This window comes from Gymnoscopelus braueri, assembly GCF_963280865.1.
Source record: "Gymnoscopelus braueri genome assembly, chromosome: 22".
NCBI lineage: Eukaryota > Metazoa > Chordata > Actinopteri > Myctophiformes > Myctophidae > Gymnoscopelus > Gymnoscopelus braueri.
In genome coordinates this window covers 9,979,184-10,000,158 of record NC_137624.1, presented here as the reverse complement: position 1 = coordinate 10,000,158, position 20,975 = coordinate 9,979,184, and the positions used below count along the sequence as shown (strand labels likewise).

The 20,975-nt window shown below is 40.1% G+C and overlaps 2 protein-coding genes across 2 annotated transcripts in view; one reads left to right on the top strand and one right to left on the bottom strand.

Annotated features, from left to right (window-relative positions):
* Nucleotides 1-20,975, bottom strand: part of zbtb7c (zinc finger and BTB domain containing 7C) — a 400,030-nt gene that overhangs the window by 212,739 nt on the left and 166,316 nt on the right. The gene's annotated exons all lie outside the window — the stretch shown is intronic.
* LOC308077985 (mitotic-spindle organizing protein 2-like) lies at nt 16,002-20,307 on the top strand. The gene is made up of 4 exons (XM_080419015.1): nt 16,002-16,170; nt 17,079-17,239; nt 18,077-18,205; nt 19,862-20,307. The coding sequence occupies exons 1-4, from the start codon at nt 16,004-16,006 to the stop codon at nt 20,014-20,016; spliced, it is 612 nt and encodes a 203-aa protein (XP_080275141.1). The 5' UTR covers nt 16,002-16,003; the 3' UTR covers nt 20,017-20,307.

The window sequence follows — 20,975 nt, the reverse complement described above, 5'->3', positions numbered from 1 at the left end:
GGGTCCATTTGTTCACTCACTGAGTTACAGACATGTAAAGGTCACCCAGGGGCCCTTCAAGGACCCCTGGGTGTCCCCGGACCCCACTTTGAGAACCACTGAGTTTGCATCCTTAGATTCCTTACTCATCTCCAACTGTTGTCTGCCACACTATCTGGCTCTGAATTATTTACATTTGTTCCATAAAAATATTGGAAACAAGTCTTAAAATTCAAGCAGGGTTTAAAAGAGACAAATATGATTGAGTAGGAGAATACTGTGGATGCTTAATAAGTGTGGTACCCATGATGATGCTTACTTTGCATTATCTGGTTTTGTCTTGTGTCGCTCTGTTAAATTATTTTGAACGTTTCAGTTTAGGGAGATATAACTGTTCTGTTTAACGAAACAAAAAAAGAAAGAAAGAAAAACGTTTGCACTCAGTACTTCTATTTTCTTATAAGTGATCAGTTACATCTAAGCATTCAACTGTCGTTTTTGTTTAAATTCCACAATTTTGTATTACATTTTTTTTCTCCATAATCTGCAGTGCAATTATTTTCTTTTATGATCAAATAGAGCATTGTGTCGTAGGCTAGCAGTTATTTTACCTTATAGTAGCTAGTCAGTCAAACATTAATTACCATCCAATAACCTTTGGACAACAATTTGATTTTTTGGGGAATTTCAATTCAACAGTTGACCATAACAGTAAAAGGCTAATCAAACAGGCTTTTGGCTCTAAAGGTAGTCTATAATGCAAAACAAGTCTTTTTAAAGTCACTGTGAAGAGTAGCTCCACTGATTGAGTTTACTCTGAAAGACCTCATGCATGATTCTATTCTGTGATTTTGAGAAGCTGTGATTGAGATGAGCTTTGGTTTGCAGCCATGGAAACCTTGGATTTTAGAGGAATTTTATTCCACTCCACAATAATTTTTATGTTTGTAGCGATTACTCATGCTGTGTTGCCTGAAATGCCTGTAGGGAAAGGTTTTAATTTCACATGCCTTCACAGAGAACAGCACAAAGACCGTAGCCAATAATTAAGATATATTAAATTGATTGGCTGCTATAAGAAACTATATAATATGCCAGATGAAGATGGCCAGGCTAGACTTTCTTTAAGTCTTCTCTTTAATGTTTTATTTGTCTTATTTTCTTATTGCTACCTTACTACTTCTCTATCTATTTCCTCTTACCTTAGTGTTTCATGCATAGTAGTGATGCTATGACACCTGCATTTCCCTAGGAATCAATAAAAGTCTGTTTGTTCATTAAACTACCTACAGTACCCTATTCTATACAAAACTGAAACGTAGTAGTCTGTAGTTAGTTTGTCTATTCTGCAGTTATTTTGTATGTGTGAACTAAGTAAATGTTTCTTTTTTTTTTTAAATAACTTTTTATTGACTTTTTCCTTTTTTATACAGAAGTTGTAATCAGAATGTTATTCAATTAAACAAATTCAAATAAAAATAAATTAAAAGACATACAATACAAACAAAAACACAAAAAACAAAACACAAAATATTAACAAATAAAGGAGGGCAAGCGGCATATTACAGTGGCAATGCTATGGACACACATACAGTTAAATATTCATACATACAGATAAACAAACACATAAGAGCACATCAGAAGTTAAATTGTAAAAGTACAACCGGGGCTTTCCAATCTATGGAATCACTTCCCTTATAAATCAAGGTAGATAGATCCTTGGGTAAATAATCTATCAGTGGCTGCCATATATCCATGAAGTTATTTTCTTTCCCTTTTATTTTGGCACTGAGTCTTTCCATTGGGAGTACCCTATATATTTCTCTATACCACTGAGTTACTGATGGAGGTTTTTCGTGAATCCAGTTGAATAAAATTTTCGGGCCACACAGAGGAGCTTATCTAGAAGCTTAGCTCTTCTAGGATCTAGAACCCCAAATTTAGATGGCAGCCCTAATAAAAATTGCCCAGGATCTTTACAGATCTTAGACTGAAAAATTGAACTCAATTCTTTTACTACACAAGACCAGAATTTGGAAATATTGGAACACTCCCAGAAACAGTGTATATAAGTACCAACCTCAGTTTTGCATTTGATACATAAAGGGGACCTATCAGGGTCAATTTTGTTTAGGATTTGGGGTGTCCTTTGCTGTCTATGTAGTATCCTATACTGCATCTCTTTGAATCTGTTGCTTATAAAGGTAGTTTGAGATGATTTAATGCAGTCGTCCCAACAATTCTTGTCGTACTCAGTTTGTAAATCCTTTTCCCATCTTCCCACCACAATATCTATATTTTGTGTGTTGAAGCACTGAAAATTATCATAGAAGTAAGAAATCAAACCTTTCTTCCTAGTAAAATGCATAATAGAGTCCTCTAAAGGCCCAAGAAGAGGCTTGTCTCAAGGAAACTTGGTGTCATTATTGATAAAGTGGCGAACCTGTAAGTAAGCAAAGAAGTCATTCCGAGGTACTCCGAATGAGTTCTTAATCATATCGAATGACATAAGAACATCACTGGCATCAAACAGGTCTCCTATAACTCTAATACCTTTATTATACCAAGACCGGAAAACGGCACTCCTAACTCCAGGGTCAAACTGTCTATTGCCTGTGAGTGGTGTCAAGTATGAGGACATGTTCTTCCTTCCCATAAAGGTTATCATGTTTTTCCAAATATTTATCGAATTTGAGAGTATTGGACTATCAGAAGATTTAAAGTGTAATTTTTTGTATATTTGTGAGTTCTGCTAGTAGTACATAGGGAGAGCACTCCCATGTCTCAAGGGGTTCTGGTCCACCAGTAAGATAGTCATGTACCCACTCATGTATGGTACGGCAGTGGCAGGCCCAGTTATAAAATAACATGTTTGGGAATGCCAATCCCCCCCTGTCCTTGGGCAGTTGCAATATCCTCATACTTAGTCTAGATCTTTTACCATGCCATATAAATTTAGAGAAGTCCCTTTCTATTTCTCGAATTACTTTCTTGGTAATATATAGAGGCAACATTTTTTTGCACTAAGGTCTTGGATTGAACTCCACCCACCTGCAGTGGTTGGAGGTGGTCTCTCTACTCTCCCACTGTTGGGTTAGGACACACGTACTGGTTGACAGGTAGTACTGCCTGAAGCTCACAGGGATTCTTGAAAGAACTGTAGAAGTTTGTTCTCCCACACTGGAGACTCGGGTTCAAATCCCAGGTAGGACATGAACCTTACGCCTTACGGTTTCGAAAAAAACTTGTAATTTTCACTTTGAATGGATGATTTGTTGTCATTTGTTCATGCTCGGTCTGAGATGTCTGGAAAATGTGCATCATGCAGTGCGACCCATTAGAGCAGTTATGAATAAATTATGTATTCATGTGTGTTTTTGAACAATGTTTTACTGTGAGTTGTTACGTGTTTTCTTGTGGCAACAGTTTAACCCCAGCATCCCTAGTATTCTGGGTGGGGGGGGGACGTTCACCAAAAATAGCCGATCTACAAGATCACAACATGTCACGTTGTGAGATGATAAACTGACTATTTTGGCGAAGAGTGAAAAAATCATACCAAGTACAGTTACAACTCAGGTCCATTTTACAAGTTAAGTAAGGGGTTTATGAATGATGAATCCAGACTAGAGCAACTACACAGGCTTCAACAAATGGTGATTGTATTGTTCCCATGTGCAAAAACTCATTTGGACAGTCTGCCTTCTCACTAAAGGGGGTAAAACTTTGGAACTCTTTTCCTACGGATCTAAAACTAGAGAGAGATGGTAATGTGTTTAAAAGGGCTCAAATTATGGTTGAAACAACTGCTCAAATGAATAGTTTGACTGGTTATTGGAATGATTATATCTACTTTTGTTTCACAGGTTAATGTATTGGGTCTGATTGATTAATGGTTAATTATTACTATTATGATTGGGTTTTAGATTAGTGTTTCTACTTAAAAAAGCCTCCTGTGGACAGGTGTTAAATTATCACTCGTGCTATAACCAGGCATGCAGACAGCCCCGAGGTGAAAAAGGTGACATGTTGTTTTCTTTCGGGTCAGGTGTCACACAATTGCCCTATTTGGGTTCAAAAAGGTGACTGTAGCTGAAAAGTGACACTTTTGCATGTCTGTATAACACTGGTTGTGATGTCCATGTCAAATCAAATAAAGACATATCGTAACATAATGATTGCTATGGGAATACAGAGCTATTTAACACTTATTTAACCAAGAAAACATCACACTGCTTTGAACTTTAAAATGTAATTTGGTACAACCTGTTATACAATCATGACATTCCATTTCCTGGTTCAACTCCAGACTGAATGTACCTGGATTGTAACTTGGGTCCAAGTGCCTGCCTTGTGTTCAACATAGAAAAGGTTAGCCTCACTCGGGTGGCCCACAGGGCTCAAGCCCACTCCTGGTGGTCTGTGTTGTATACAGATTGGACTGAATACTTGATTGAATACTTTATTAACACAATTATTAACAGTACAGTTAGTAGTGAAAGGTTATGATAAAAGTATAACTAAAAGCCCCAGGGGCTTGTTTACATTGTACTCAATTAATCAGAAATACATACTTTAAAGTGCATGAACAAACACGGTTTAACATAAGTTTCATGCTGTTATATATTTATAGAAACGGTCAAACGTTTGTGTGCTACCAATAGTGTAGGCTAGGCTAATATACAGCAATGTTGTTGTTGGGCAGATCAGATGTCTCCCGTCTGAATTGAATAGAGACAATGATAGGTCTTTATTCCTGAGGTGGGAAAACAGGATTTCTGGGAAGTTTTAAGTGGTGCAATATCTAGTAGGTTGCTTTATTTAAAAAATGAACAACATATTGCACCCATCTTATGGAATAACCTGATTAGATGGTTACTTAAGTATTCAACTCCATTCAGTGTCTTGGAATCAATGCAATTTGCCCAACACCATTAGGCGTAATGTGTGCAACACCGCCACCTCCTGTCCATAATAATTTACTACCTGACTCTTGTACACGAATTTCCAACATTAAACTATCCCAAAAGGTCAAGGGCCGGTGTCTCGACCCCGAAGGTTTAACAGTTTGCAAAAAAGGTACAGTTATACAATAACACAAAAAGCCCTGAGGATTTGTTTCCATTGTGGTCCTATGTATTCAATTAATCAAGACATACAATGTCTGAGTTGTATATGGATTGGAATGATGCTTCTTTAAAAGTGCATGAGAAGATATTAAAACACGGTTTGAATTGCTTCAATATTACAATGACTTATTTAGGCATTTAGCAGACGCTGTCATCCAGAGCAACTTACAATAGACAAGGTAAACAGTAACACATACAAATGCAGAGACAGTAAGTGCCTCAGTAAACTAGAATCACAGGTAAACCAAGATCCTAGCATCAGTCTAAACAATATAGTAACAAAAATAATAATCTGTACAATGAAACTATGTGATACCAGGTAAATAATGAACCTAGCATCTGTTTCAATAACCTGCTATCTAAATTACAGTCTTAACATTGTCAAGAAAAACAAGCCTAAGTAACAAAAACATGAGAACGAATAACCAAGATATATCTGTAAGCAAGGTAGCCATGTCTTGGTCAGTGGCTAGCATCAAGGGAGGCAAAAGGTGGCAGGAAGAGGTACAGGGAGAGTAAAGCGCTAGGGGGGAGGTGGAGACTCTACCTCACAGACTCACTCCCACCTTTGGAGTGAGTCTGCAGTTCTAACTGCAATGGCGAGTTTGTTCCACAGTTTGGGAGCCAGAGGGAGAAGAGTCTGGGATGTGTGGAGCGTCGTCCCGGGGGTTTTAAGAAAGGTTCAGACAGCTTTCCTGCGTTAGCTGATCTGAGTGAGCAAGAGGGGTTGTAGGTTTGGATCAGGCTTTGAAGGTATAGTGGTGCCATGCCTTTGGTTGCCTTGTAGGCAAACAGCAACTGGGAGCCATTGGAGGGAGCGGAAAATGTGCGAGACGTGAACATTTTGTCTGGTTGAAGACCGGGGCGTGCTGCGGCATTCTGGATCATTTGGAGGGGCTTAAGTAAAGCATGTCGGGAGGCCAGTAAGGAGGGAGTTACAGTAGTCAAGTTTTGAGATGACGCCTGGATAAGGAGCTCTGGCTGACTATTCTGGTGCTCCACCTGGAGGTTAAAAAATAAATATGAAAATAGATTACTGGATTGTCTTACTGCAACCTAAATAAAATCAGCTAGAATGCACTCTGATGTTCAATCCACAGAAACAAAAATATGAAGAAATCCATCTGAAAACAAAGAATTGAGTATCACCTCTTTCTCCCTGTCCAGCTTAGCGTAGAGTCCTGACACATCACTGGTACTGACATGGGCTGTATTCAGCAGCTGGAGGGGACAAACACACATCATCACATTAAGGTCATTTACAGCAGAATAATTACTACAGTGAATGATTGCTAATAAATCTACTTTGTGATTGATTGCACACCCGTTCCTGTATGGTCTGATGAGAGAAAAGTGTTGCTCCTGGTAAGTCAGACTGGGATTATCTTTCTCGTTGCTGCTGTGTTGAGGCGCATAAAGTCAGAAACATTTACATAACTGCATCTTAACTTTTTTGTCTTAATGCTTATAGCAACACATGTCGCAGTAGAAAAACAATTATAGTTTTCTTTATAGTGATTGTGTAGGGCAGGCTATACATCATCATAATCATTATTCTTTTCTTTTTAAATCAGAAAACTTCAGTTAGAAGGCGTTTTAGAATTGCCTCAGGTCTAAATTGGTTAAACCATCGTCTGTCTAAACCAAGTAAAAAAGGTAAAACCAAGGGTTTCCAAACATTTCTGGCTGTGACTCCCCAAAATAATCATATTTTTTACTGGGGACCCCCCACCTTGACAAGCACTAGGAATTGTAGGCATTACATTTACTTGGTTCCTCTTTCTTACATAATATTTTACAATTTGGTATTAAAAGGGTCTTAAAAGTCCCTAAATTGTCACTTTAGAAATGTGCAGATACCCTGTACACACTTATACTGCATGTTGGTTTGTTTACTGTTGAGTGAGAAAACAATGTTGCACATTAAGCTAATCATCTAGGAGTAGCCCCCCCTCCCCCCCCAAAATAATTCAGGGACCCCCAGTTTGGGAACCACTGCTATAATCGATGGTCGTCATCAAGGGAAAACAAGAGGTTTGTAGAAAGAAATGAGCTGTAATAGGCCTGCTGTTCCATTCCAAGACCAAGCGTTTTAGGCCCAGAGGACAGAGAGAATTTCTGTAGTGTTCATAACATACTGCAACTCCTACTAATCTTTAGGATCATTTTACACTGGTTGACAGCCCCCCCGTCTCCTCTGCGACCCAGTCAGTTAAATCTACGGTATTAAAAGCTATGGGCGGCTGCCCACTCCTCACCTGGTCAGCGGTGCTGTAGGCTACAGCTTCTCCTGGGTGGAGGTCAGCTCAGAGCAGACAAACTGCTCCTCAGTGAGATGTTTCTTTTGTCTCCTCCAGGGCCTTGTTGGTCTCCTCTAGCCTGTAGTGTGAACAGAAAACCAGGACATTTACTCAATTTAGTTTACAATGCAAGTCCTACATTGTCCCTCCCACCACCGGTGGAAAAAGTAGTCAAAATGTACTAGAGTTAAAAGTACAAAAGTATTCATATCAAAATGTACCAAAAGTAGAAAGTACTCATTATGCAGAATGTCCTATTTCACAAAGTTTTCAAATGTATAAAAATCTTTTGAAAATAGCAGCTCATTGTGAGCTTGTAGATCGGCTATTTTCAAATGGTCGAAATGTATATAGGGCTGAAGTGGGTAATGTATGTTTTGTAATAATAATCAAACTCTACAAAGTAACTAGTAAATAAAGTTTTCAAATAACTGTAGTGTAGTGTAGAGTAAAAAGTACAATATTTGTCTCTGAGGTGTAGTAGGAAATACTCCAGTAAAGTAAAAATACTTTAAGGAAAACTAAATTGTACTTAAAGGGATACTTCACTTTCACATAAAATAAACATTAAAAATAAATATTTTAAAAAAATGAAAGAAGTTATGGCAAAATAAAGGCCCCCTCACACATTAGTAGGACACTCTAATGCGTGAGGGGGCCGTGATTTTTCCATTACTTTTTTCATTTATTTTTAATATATTTTTTAAATTTTTATTTTATGTGAAAGTGAAGTATCCCTTTAAGTAAAGTAAATGTACTTAAGTTACAGTACATTACACCACTGCCCACCACCCCTCTGGTTTAATTGTTTTATCTACTTCCTTTTGGACTGTAAGGTGGTGCAGAAACTAAACCATGACAATTCAAGCAAAGACTCTGCCTTAGTGGTTCCCTAAGCCAGTGGTTCTCCAATTGTGGTCCGGGGACCCCCAGGGTCAATTTGGAGGTCCTTGAAATAAAAAATATGTGCTTTTCCTCTAAGCTTATAAAGAATTATGACCAGCACTCATAATACTTCATAAACCTTGTTGTAAGTTGTTATGCATAATTATAAATATTTATAATGTGTGTTATGAAGCCTTAAGAATGCATTATAGACCCAGCCTTTAGTAAAGTGTTGCCTCAGTTTCCTTCACAGCAGAGCTCTGTTCTGAACACATCATAAACAATACTAAAGGAATATTGGCATAATGAGTCATACAACAGTTAATATAATATAGTTCTTACATGTCAGGCCATCTCTGATGGTTTCTTTTGAGTCCAGGAGATTTCATTTCATGCCCAAACCTTCCCAGGAGGGGCGTCTACCTTGCACAGGTGTTGTCGTGGCTGGCATCTCCTGCCTGGAATGCTTTGGTTTCTGTAACATGTTTGTTTTAACTATGGATTGTCCTTAGTCTGACCCCTTACCCTTTGAGCTGCCTGGCATGGTGGCACCTGCCAGGAGCTTAGCTCTCTGGGTCACTGGGATAACGCAAGCTCCTCCACCAACGACAAGGTGACAATCTTAGGAGGAGATCCCAATTTAGTCATCACCAATTCCCAATTGTCCCCAAGTGTCCTTAAGTCCCTGTTGCTGGCATCACCACCACCTCCACAGCTGGAGAGAGGTATAAACTACTGTGTGCATCCTCCCATACACACTTGCCAGTAGCTGTGCAGCAAAAAGGACGGTCACTTGATCCATCGGCAGATTAAGTTCCCACCCGTAAACACGGCCAATTGTGTTTGATGGAGCGCCTGGCCAAGATGGAGGCACCGCCGTTACTGCTGGGTGTTGAACCCAGCTTTCTGCTGCGGTGGTGGGAGAGTGCGTTTACCTCTACCACACCCAGGCGCCCCATAGATACAGTAGACAGACAAACAGACAACAGACAAAACAGACAGACTCTAAACGCTCAGGTGCAAGACGCTACCTAAAGCCTGACCCGCAAGACGCCAGGGCTTGAGACCATCAGATAGACAGACAAATGTTTTTTTTTGTTTTTGGGGTGGGGTGGGGGGGGGGGGGAGTGCATTTCCTGAACAACAAGCATTTCTAATACGACTATTACTACTTGATGTTAAAAGTCAAAACCCTAGAAAGTTAGAAAGTTTAGTCAACAGAAAAGCTCAGGTGCAAGACGCTACCTACTGTAAAGCCAGACCCCGCAAGACGCCAGGGCTAGTCAAAACCCTAGAAAGTTGTTAGTCAACAGAAAAGCTCAGGTGCAAGACGCTACCTACTGTAAACCTGACCCCGCAAGACGCCAGGGCTAGAGACCATCACATAGACAGACAAATGTTTTTTTTGTTTTTTGTTTTTGGGGGGTGGGGGGGGGGGGGGGGGTGCATTTCCTGAACAACAACACGCATTTCTAATACGACCATTAATACCCGATATTAAAAGTCAAAACCCTATCAATTCGTCAGCCAACAGAATAAAAAGTCAACAACCACCCCTTAATTTAACCTCAACTTAACATTAAACGACCTATCAATATCACAAACATACAATCGGAGCAACAGTGTGCCCCAGAGGCAAGGACACACCCTGGCATCAGCCGACCTGATCCTATCACGACGCACTGACATCAGATGCAGGGTTAGAGGATGCGTCTGATGTCAGTGCCTCCGTAAACAAAAGTTGCACAGGGCAGATATGACAACACATAAAATAAAACATTAATAGTGGAAATAGCTGATGTACAAGCTCAAAACGCGTCGCGATGCGTTTTGAGCTTGTAGATCAGCTATTTCCACTATTTGTCATTTTTTTAAAAACATATGAACATTTTTAACATGGAAATGATTATTACGATTATGCAAAAAACAACTGATTATCTCAAATAATTGCGATTAGACGATTATGTAATAATTGTGACAGGCATACTCACCTACTCACACAAACTGCACCTTTCCTTCAAGTGGTGTCCCCGTCACATCTACACATACCGTTTCCACCAGCATCTAGTCCAGTCCCGGAGCGGTGATGTCCACTGAGGCTACTGTTCTCTACCAGCATCTACTCCAGTCCCGGCTCCTCCTGCCCCTCCTCTCCTTCAGGTGGTGCCAGCAGCCCCTTTCAAGGGTTCCAGGTGCCCCATGCGCCTCCACTTCTAAGTGGTTTTCCCTCCGGCTTTGAATGGGTGTTTCAACAATCCCACGTCTGTCTGCGTTACAGTCTTAGACGTGGCTTGCTTCGAGGGGGGCTTCTGACGATGGTCTCATCGACATCAGCCTCCCTCTTCCGCCGGGTAGAAGGAGAAGGCGCCCCGTCTTCGCTGAAGACGATACGCCTCCGTGCCTTATCTCCGGGGAAGCTACAGAACACGGACAGCATCATCTGTCCGTCTGTCCTGTAGACGGACACCCTGAACTGGCGATGGAGCACCCGTCCCCCCTTCTCCCATGTCGTCTCCACACAGGAGATGACTCTGGGCAGCTGCTGACCAGAGACCTCCACGAGGTCGTACTGGTTGCGGGCGTGCCTCCACCCATTGAAGGGTGATGTTAGGGTGGTGGGGTGGGGCGGAGTTACCAGAGACCCGGAGAAGACCTGGTAGAGAACAGTATCCTCAGTGGACATCACTGCCGGTGTCTTCACGGGGGGTGGGGATGGAGCGGGCCATCCCCAGGCTTTGCTGAAGCCACTGAATGTGTAGGTGTCACGAGGCACCGCTGTGAAGTACCTCCCGAAGTCCTTTGGAGGTCTGAGCAGCTCCTTGCGGTCCAGTGTGAGAGAGGAAAGGTCCCTCGTCTGGTCGATGCGGGTGTACAGCTCTGGGATGCACTCTGTGATGACCTCCATGTCGTCATCGGACAGGGGGCGGTCCCTAAGGTTGTCCACGTCCACGATCAACCTGTTCGCCCATCTGGAACGCTCTGCAATGGAAAACACAACATTAGTTTACTATTGTTATTCTTAACTAAAGATTCCTTAAATTCCAAATCAAATTGCATTAAAAAAAAATTTTGGATCTAGTGAGGTGAACGAGCTAAACATCAAACAGCAGAAATTGATTACAGTAATGAATTATTGGTCAAATAAGAGCTATAACTTACTTGCACATCCAGAGGAAGGCGACTTGTTGATCAACTGGATGCTATACAGCTCCATCTTGCTCTGTGGAGAGAGAGAGGAGGGAGAGAGAGAAATAGAGAGCGGGAGCGAGCAAGCGAGAGAGAGAGGCTGAGTGCTGAGAGAGAGAGAGAGAGAGAGAGAGAGAGAGAGAGAGCTGAGACAGCTGTGAAAAGGGAGAGAGAAACAGAAAGATATGTCAGTTTATTATGTTAGTGGTGGAAAGTAACTTTACACAGATACTGACTGACTTTAGCCTAATTAAGTACACATTTGAGGTTGGCTACTATAGTAATATGGAAGTAAAAATGGAAATACCATACATAGACTATTCCCATTTTTCAATATTGTATACATCTCATTACAAAACATTAGTTACAAGTTACAGTGTAGATTTAGATCATTACAAAACATACATTATTTCAAAAATACAAATCTACAAGCTTGCAATGAGACACATTGTGAGCTTGTAGATCTGCTATTTTTGACATATTGGAGCCAAATCCCCAACAATTGTGAAATGCCATTCATAATGAGTAGGCCTACTGTTACTTTGGTATGCTACTTCAAGTAATTTACTTGCAACAGAATACTTCTACATTGTGAGATACTACTTTTACTTGAGTAAATAAAATCATCGAGTAGGCTTGCTTCAGAACATTCGAAATACTCCAGTAAAGTAAAAAATACCTCAAAACTGTACTTAAGTACAGTACTTGAGTAAGAGTACTTTACACCACTGTACACAGGACCCCAATGGAAACAAGTCATTGGCTTTCTTGGGTTTATCCTCTTAGCATCCTTATGAACAGTTAATAAAGTATATTCAATCAATCAATCCCATGCAGGCTTCTTACACGGACCACACAGTATGACGGTTTTCGTTTGCCAAAGTAGAACAGATCTACAAGCTAACAACGGCCCTAGCTCTGATCCATTCCATAGCGTTAGAAGGAGTTCTCCTTAACCTTCTAACGCAGTGGTTCTCAACCAGTGGTCCAGGGACCTTGAAGGGATTCCAGGTGGTCCCCAGCTAAATGATAGATAGTTAGGAACCAAATGGACCCTTATGGGTCTGCAACTCTGAGAGTGTACAAATGGAACCAAATGGACCCCATTTGTACACTCAGGGTTAAATTAACATTGATTTTACTAAACAAATTGGGGTCCCAGAGATAGAAATGTTATTAAATGGGGGTCCGTAGCCCTAATGCATGTCAAACTGGGGGTCCTTGAAATTAAAATGGTTGAAAATCACTGCTAGAGCCGTAACAATCTTCTTATGAGGGTACCGTACTTGGCATATATTTTGAAATGGGGGGTCCGCGGGCTACTAAGTGTCAATTTGGGGGTCCTTGACATGAAAAAGGTTGAAACCCACTGTTCTAACGCTATGGACCAGAGCTACAATTAACGGCCCCCTCCACAAATCCATTCAGGTTGTTAGCTTGACGTCTTTTGAACGACAGCGCCAATCCCTTTGATTTACAATGTAAACAAGCTACAATGAGACGTTTTGAATGCTCATTTCAACAGTACAACCAATTACAATGACATTTACACCTTAAACCCAAGAGCGTTTAGAAAAACAACAACACAACATACATAAGAGACAGACGTTACACAGCTAGAAACAAGCTAGCTGCTATTTTGACAACGATCATAACGACGACAGCAACGGCCATTAACGGTAAACTTCGGTTACCGGTAACCGACGTTATTTAGTTTAGTTAGTTAACGTGACGGCAACGGCTGTTAAAAAAGCAGATCTACAAGCTCACAACGCCTCGCGATGCATCTGGCGTCGCGTTGGTTAACATGAAGGCAACGGCTGTTAAAATAGCAGATCTACAAGCTCACAAGGCGTCGTGATAACGCCATGCATTACCATGACAGCAACGGCCGTTGAGATAGCTACGTGTTGTGAGCTTGCAGATCTGCTATTTCAACAGCAGCTCACGCTACAATCAAACATAATCAATAAAATAGCATTAAAATGACAGTTCCCCCCCCTAACCCCCCCGCCCGAGCATTATGAAACTACATCAAACTCACCAGTTGTAGGAAAAAGCTGGTTGAAAAGCAACAAATTAGCACTGCTGCGAGAAAAAAGTAGACAAAAGTAGATAAAACAATCCGTAGATGTTCTTCTGGTTGGTGGTCACTGGTTCCGTCCGTTAGTGTTAAAGCAACTGTTAAGCTCTGGTTAAATGCGACTGGTTCTTTCAAAGTCTCAGACACATCTGACGTAGAACGTTGTGCTTCACGCGTTTGTACCGGCATTCCACCTATGGGCGTTCCACGTGAGCTCTCGCTTCTCGCTGATTGGTCAGCTGTCAATAACAACTCATTTCAAACTTTCAACGCTATTATTTTTGTTTTGATTTCGAATAAGAAAAGAAAAGACTCTTTCTGGTCATTATGTGACACATATACGTTTAGAGGAGAAAATGTAAAAAAATAAAATAATAATAATAGCTGATCTACAAGCATTGTGAGCTTGTAGATCTGCTGTTTTCAAAAGATTTGTATACATTTTTGAAAACTTGTGAAATGGGACATTCTGCATGAGTACTTTCTACTTTTGGTACTTAAAGTACATTTTGATGCCAATACTTTTGTACTTTTACTCAAGTAAATGTTTTATTTCGGACTTTTACTTGTAACTGAGTACTACGTTGCAGTATTGATACTTTTACTTAAGTAATGCATTTGAGTACTTTTTCCACCACTGTCAGTGGAAAGTAACTAAGTACATTTACTTAAGTACTGTACCATTTTTTAGGTATTTGTACTTTACTTGATTATTTCCAATTTCCAATACTTTTACTTCTACTCCACTACATTTCAGAGGAAAATATTGTACTTTTACTGCAGTACAATTATTTGAAAACTTTAGGTACTAGTTACTTTGCAGATATAAATTATTATATTATAAAACATACATTAACCCCTTTAGCCCTATTTTATACATAGGCTATTTTCAAACATTTTAGTACTTTTACTTTTGGCACTTAACGTATATTTTGATGCCAATACTTTTGTACTTTTACTCAAGTGAAGTACATTTTGAATTCCGGACTTTTACTTGTAACAGAGTATTTCTACATTGCAGTCTTGATACTTTTACTTAAGTAAAACATTTGAGTACTTTTTCCACCACTGATCCATGATAAAAATAATAATAATATTTAATACGGTAATCCAAAGGGGGCGTGTCCCTCCGTGGGATGACGCGTTTCTGATGGGGTCGCACAATGATGACGTGTTTTATGTGGGACCGTGTTGATGTCAGGCTCATAGACATATAAAGGTTTCTATATCTATGGTCAGGCTGGTTTGTTTTTGAATAATCTGTCAATCGGAACGTATTTATCTGTCGAGACCGTATGTTCATCATTATTAACAGCTGTTAAAGTGTATGTTCGAGCTAGAGTGTAGTCTTTAGTGAGAAAGGAACCAATGCAAGTTAACCAGTGGTGGAAAGTAACTAAGTACATTTACTAGTACTGTACTTAAGTACAATTTTGAGGTATTTGTACTTTACTTGAGTATTTCCAATTTCCAATACTTTTACTTCTACTCCACTACATCTCAGAGGCAAATATTGTACTTTTACTCCACTACAATTATTTGAAAACTTTAGTTACTAGTTTCTTTTCAGATCTAAATTATTACATTATAAAACATACATTAACCACTTTAGCCCTATTTTATACATAGGCTATTTGAAAATAGCCGATCTACAAGCTCACAACGCATCGCATCATGTGAGCTTGTAGATCTGCTATTTTCAAACATTTAGTACTTTACTTTTGGTACTTTAAGTACATTTTGATACCAATACTTTCGTACTTTTACTCAAGTAAATTTTGAATTCCGGACTTTTACTTGTAACAGAGTACTTCTACATTGCAGTATTGATACTTTTACTTAAGTAAAACATTTGAGTACTTTTTCCACCACTGGTGTTTATGCTCAGTGGTGGAAAAAGTACTCAATGTTTTTACTTCAGTAAAAGTATCAATACTGCAATGTAAAAATACTCTGTTAAGTAAAAGTCTGGAATTACATTTCAAAAGTATTGGTATCAAAATGTAAGTACAAAAGTATTGGTATCAAAAATGTATATCCCGTTTCACAAGTGTTCAAATGTATAAAATGTCTACATATCTTTTGAAAATAGCAGATCTACAAGCTCACAATGAGCTTGTAGATCGGCTATTTTCAAATGGCAGAAATGTACTGTATATAGGGCTGAATGTGGTTAATGTATGTTTTGTAATAACAATCAAAATCTACAAAGTAACTGGTAACGGCAGTTTTCAAATAATTGTAGTGGAGTAAAAGTACAATATTTGCCTCTTGAGATGTGGAGTGGAGAAGTAAAAGTACTGAAAAATCGAAATACTCCAATATATTCAAAAGTACCTCAAAATTGTACTTACGTACAGTGCTTGAGTACATGTACATGCAGTTACTTTCCACCACTGGTTATGATTCATTGTAACTGCATATTTCTCTAGGTGTCAGTGATGTATCAACAGTCTGGGCAGTCTGCGCCCAGCGCCCCTGATGTGCTGGTGACCAGTAATGTCCAGAAATATGCCATGAAAAAGAAGAAGATTCTCAACGCTGAGGAGAGCGAGCTGTTCGAGCTCACCCAGGCTGCTGGGATCACCATAGATCAAGAGATCTTCAAGTAGGTTCATGTAATATATAACCCAGTGGTTATCCAATTGTTTAGTTTCAAGGACCCCCATTGATTGATTGAATACTTTATTGATGATTTTTTTTTAAAGTTACAGGCAGTACAAGCAGTTAACCAGGCAGTACAATGAGCCAACCACACTGTTAACATGAACTGCTCACATGAAATCTGGAACCTCGGGTTTGCTCTGACGGAAACTTTGAAATACATATTTCTTTAGGGTGTAGAATTGGCCTCTACGGGTATAGTACATTTAAAAAAGAAAGAATTCATAACTTTTTGTATAGTTGTTCATATCATAGCAGCACTTGACCTAGCCTCGATGACCATGCAGACTTATGCAAAGGTAAAACATTATTTTAGATAGCATGTTATTTAGACACATGGTAGGTGCATTATTTACCTGGTATCCTATAGTTTCTATAGTTTCAATGTACAGATCATTTTTTGATAGTATAATATATTGTTTAGAGTTTAGACTGATGCTTGGTTCTTGGTTCACCTGTGATCCTAGTTTACTGAGGCACTACACTGTCTCTCTGCAGTTGATGTATGAGTTTACCTTGCTTATTGTAAGTTGTTCTGGATAAAGAGCGTCTGCTAAATGCCAAAATTGTATTGCAATAATAATGTGTGGTTGTCACTAAATCCCAAAGCACACCTGGACTTGTCATGGCACACCACTGCTTTACCATACATACAGATTGGTTTTATGCATGAAAAGAAGTTCCGGAACACAGCTTTATCTTTGAGAATGTACACATGTAACCAAATGGACCCGCAAGGGTCGGTCCATATGATTGCATTTCTACGCTCGCAGTCACAAATGGACAAATGGAACACTGAGGGTTTTGCTGTGCAGGCTAAATGGAAACATGGCTGCTATTTTATCCATCTAGGATCATTGTGGATCTGTTGAAGATGAACGTGGCGCCTCAGGCAGTGTTCCAGACGTTGAAGTCCATGTGTGCGGGGCAGAGGATAGCTGATGCTACGTTGGGAGACTCGTCGACCACCTCCCACACCACCAGTCTGACCACAGCACCTGCAGAACACAGAGGTCAGTTACCACAAACACAACACACGCTGTGTTTCAACAAGAATTCAACCGGAAACAGATTTGATGTAGCTGGGAGCAGGGCCTTGCCAGGCTTTAAAAGTCACCAGTAAAATCTTAAAATCAACCCTGAACTTAACCTAGCTGTAGAATTTGACACCAGTTGAAAACGGGAGATGACCTTTTTGCTGAGCCCAGAGTATAAGGAGTTGCAGTAATTCAACCGGAAACACATAAGTGTCATGTGTGTTTCTTGTTCAAAGAGTATGGAGCTGAGCCAATGAAGCTAAGGGAAACTCAGCCGGAACAGGAAATGTTCATGTCACTTTCTGGAAAATAGAACTACAGCCATGTACAGAGTCTATTACAGACTCTCTTTAGCATTTGAAGATAGTGGAAGAGTTCGGAAAGAGACTAGGGAGACCCTTGTTACTGAACGAACACTCTCTATAGAAATGACTACTATCGTAATATAGAGCTTTGACTCTAACAAAAACATATACTTACACATCCCCTTTAACCACCCTACGTATATACTTTGTTGACTGGTGTCTGATAGTATTTCCCTCTACACCAAATGTCTTTGCTGAAAATAGCAGATCTAATAGCAGTCCTTAGCTTGTGGATCTGCTATTTTCTCTGAACGCTCGCCTCCTCTCATTGGGGACACTGAGGAGAGAGAGAATATAAAACGTTTGCTTTCTTTTTTTTAATAGTGTACCAGCAGCAGCACATCTCCACTCACTCACTACATGTGCTGTCATTTTCCTTTCTTGTGGTTTTAATTTAGGTGTATATTATAAATCCACAAAAAAGCCTCTTGTTTCTTGTTTCTTGAAGAAGATGATAGTGTGGTCTCTGGCAAGAGCCCTAAGCCTCCTGCACCTCCCCCTTCATCCTCTGGTACCCGGCCCACCAGGGTCAACACTAAGATTGTGGTCTGCGGCCAGCAAGACGCTCACTCTCAAGGTCCCCGTTGCTGCGCTGTGTTGTGTAGCTCCATTCGTATGCTTGGCCTGCCTTTCTCCTCGGGTGCAAGTCGTGTTTTGTACACATACAGTACAGTGCCTGTTGCATCAAATTAGGGGTGTATCTGAATGACACGTGTTTTGTTCATACCGTGGAAACGAGGACATGGGAGTTTGAATGTGTGTGTTATGCATGTATTATGCATGTGTGCAAGAGGGGTTTCACGACTATTGATTTTTACTAGTTGCCAAGTTTTTCATAATAGTTTGATAGTTTGACTAGTTGACTTCTAAGTCTTTTAAGTGTTCAGTGACAAAACGAGAGAGGAGTTCTTGGTCAGGTGACAATGACAGTTGTATTTTGGAAGGCAGGAAGTTGAAGAATTTTACTGTGGCATGTCACACTGACTGTGTAGGACCACACAAAGAAACAAAAAGAAAATAAATAGTAATTTTAGTCATTCTAACAAAAGCTTATCAAAGTACGGAGTTGTCATCAAGAGATTTACTGTAGGTACAATGGTAACTGTAATCCAATACTTAAGATGATCTTGTTACCTTGTACATAATATAAATAAAGAATAAACTTAAAGGATCATGATACCCCCGACCCCCATTTCACACCCATTGCACAAAAACTATGGAAAAATTGTCTTATATTGTTGTTCCCTATCAACAAGCAACAACTGTATATCTGTTAACATCTAGAAAGAGCAGTCCATGACTAGTTGACTACTGCCAACAGTGTCGACTAGTAGTTATTATAATAGTCGACTAGTTTGACTACTGCCAACAGTGTCGACTAGTAGTTATTATAATAGTCGATTAGTTTGACTACTGCCGACAGTGTTGACTAGTTTTTGGTGAAACCCCTAGTGTGCATGTGTGTGGATATAAAGCGCAACTGAACCTGTTCAAGGGTGTTGTAAAAGTGTATCATTGCCATCATCTCATTCAGGTAGATGTATTCACCTTGTGTTTGTCAATTGTTGTTTTAAAGGGGCTAGAAAGTGAATTACAAATATGATAAACTTAATATATCTTCATAGTATTCATCAAGTTGTCTGTAACTTGGGGCAGCATATGGTTTTCATAGTTGTAGATATAGTTATTTTGGTGAAATACCTGAAACTACTGCAGAGCCATTTCCAGTCCAGTCCTGGCAATGAAGGCAGATTGTAGCCTTTCCCACTCAAGACAAAATCCAGCGTGTGTTTTGTCCAGTGGGAAATGTGTTTATAGGGCCCTATCTTACATACACCTGGCTCAAAGTGGGCAGCCATGAGCACAAGTGTCATTGCTGGTTTCCGACTGACGCAGCACAGTTGTCATTTCCACGCCCAGCGCCTACGATGTGTATAATAGTAAATGTAGAATCGACACAGATAACAAAAATCACTTAGGTTAAAATAGAATTGTGTGACTTCAGTGTTTATTTGATCTTTAAAAAAAGCGCTTTTGTGCCCCTTTACAACTAATGTGGATGTTGATATGTGTACTTTAAGCAATATTGAAAGAACATAATCATGACCCACTGTATCTCATCTTTCTGATGCATGTTTTCTCAGTTTTTGTAAGAAGTTATTTGAAAGCTGTGATGTAGGTCATACAGACACAATCTTGTGTCTCATGTTTTGTGTTTGTTTTGTGCTCACAGTGCGCAGTAAAGCAGGAGCTGGTCACAGTGACAAGAACATGAACAGAGAGGGCTCCTCCAGCCAGAAAGTGCAGCGCCAGCCCAGTGCCACCAGGGGGCAGAAGACAAAGAGCTCTGGCAGCAGTAGCTCATCCTCCCAGATAACTTCAACATAATGTAGTTAGCGCAGAGGTTCTCAAACGTTTAATCATGTCAAGGACCCCCAGTTCGGTATGCCATTAGGCCACGGACCCCCGTTACTCTGTGAGTGTAGAAATGGAACCAAATTGGTAGCCTGGTAAACCCCTCCCTCCGGAAATCTCATTTGTATTTGATTTCAGTAGTGAGTCTGGCCTACAGGCTTGTCTGGGCGTTTCTCCGGAGTTCATAACATGAACTCTCCTATCAGCGTCCTCGCTCATTGTTCTGTGATTGACAGCGAAGGTTGGCCAAGCAGGTGGCGAGTTCGAGTGAAACCGAATGGAACCGAGTGCAGCCGACCAAAATGGAACGGCAGCCATTTTATGTCCGCTGTTTTTGGTTTTGGTTTTAAAACTTGAAATCACTCTCAAACGTCTTTTTTGAGGCACGGAATTTACTTTTAAGATATCGTTCGGATAGAATTTAGTTGTTTAACTTCATATATGTGGTCAATTAATCATGACAGAGCCTATTTAAAACAATTATAATCAGAGAACCGGCAGGGGTGGGCAGTGACACGCACGTATCCGAATAAAGCAACCTACTTTCGGTATGGCCCTGTCAAAAGTCCCCTTGCGTCACTTTGGCTAGTGGTGGGGAAAACTAACTGCTGATGTGAGGCTACCAAATTGGGTCCATTTGTTCACTCACTGAGTTACAGATATGTAAAGGTCACCCAGGGGCCCTTCAAGGACCCCTGGGTGTCCCCGGACCCCACTTTGAGAACCACTTAGATTCCTTACTCATCTCCAACTGTTGTCTGCCACACTATCTGGCTCTGAATTATTTACATTTGTTCCATAAAAATATTGGAAACAAGTCTTAAAATTCAAGCAGGGTTTAAAAGAGACAAATATGATTGAGTAGGAGAATACTGTGGATGCTTAATAAGTGTGGTACCCATGATGATGCTTACTTTGCATTATCTGGTTTT

Excerpts from the sequence above, each read along its gene's own strand:
- LOC308077985 (XM_080419015.1), top strand. The coding sequence starts at position 16,004 with ATGTATCAACAGTCTGGGCAGTCTGCGCCCAGCGCCCCTGATGTGCTG. Across the intron at positions 16,171-17,078 it reads ATAGATCAAGAGATCTTCAA|GATCATTGTGGATCTGTTGA; the intron begins GTAGGTTCATGT and ends TTATCCATCTAG. Across the intron at positions 17,240-18,076 it reads AGCACCTGCAGAACACAGAG|AAGATGATAGTGTGGTCTCT; the intron begins GTCAGTTACCAC and ends TGTTTCTTGAAG.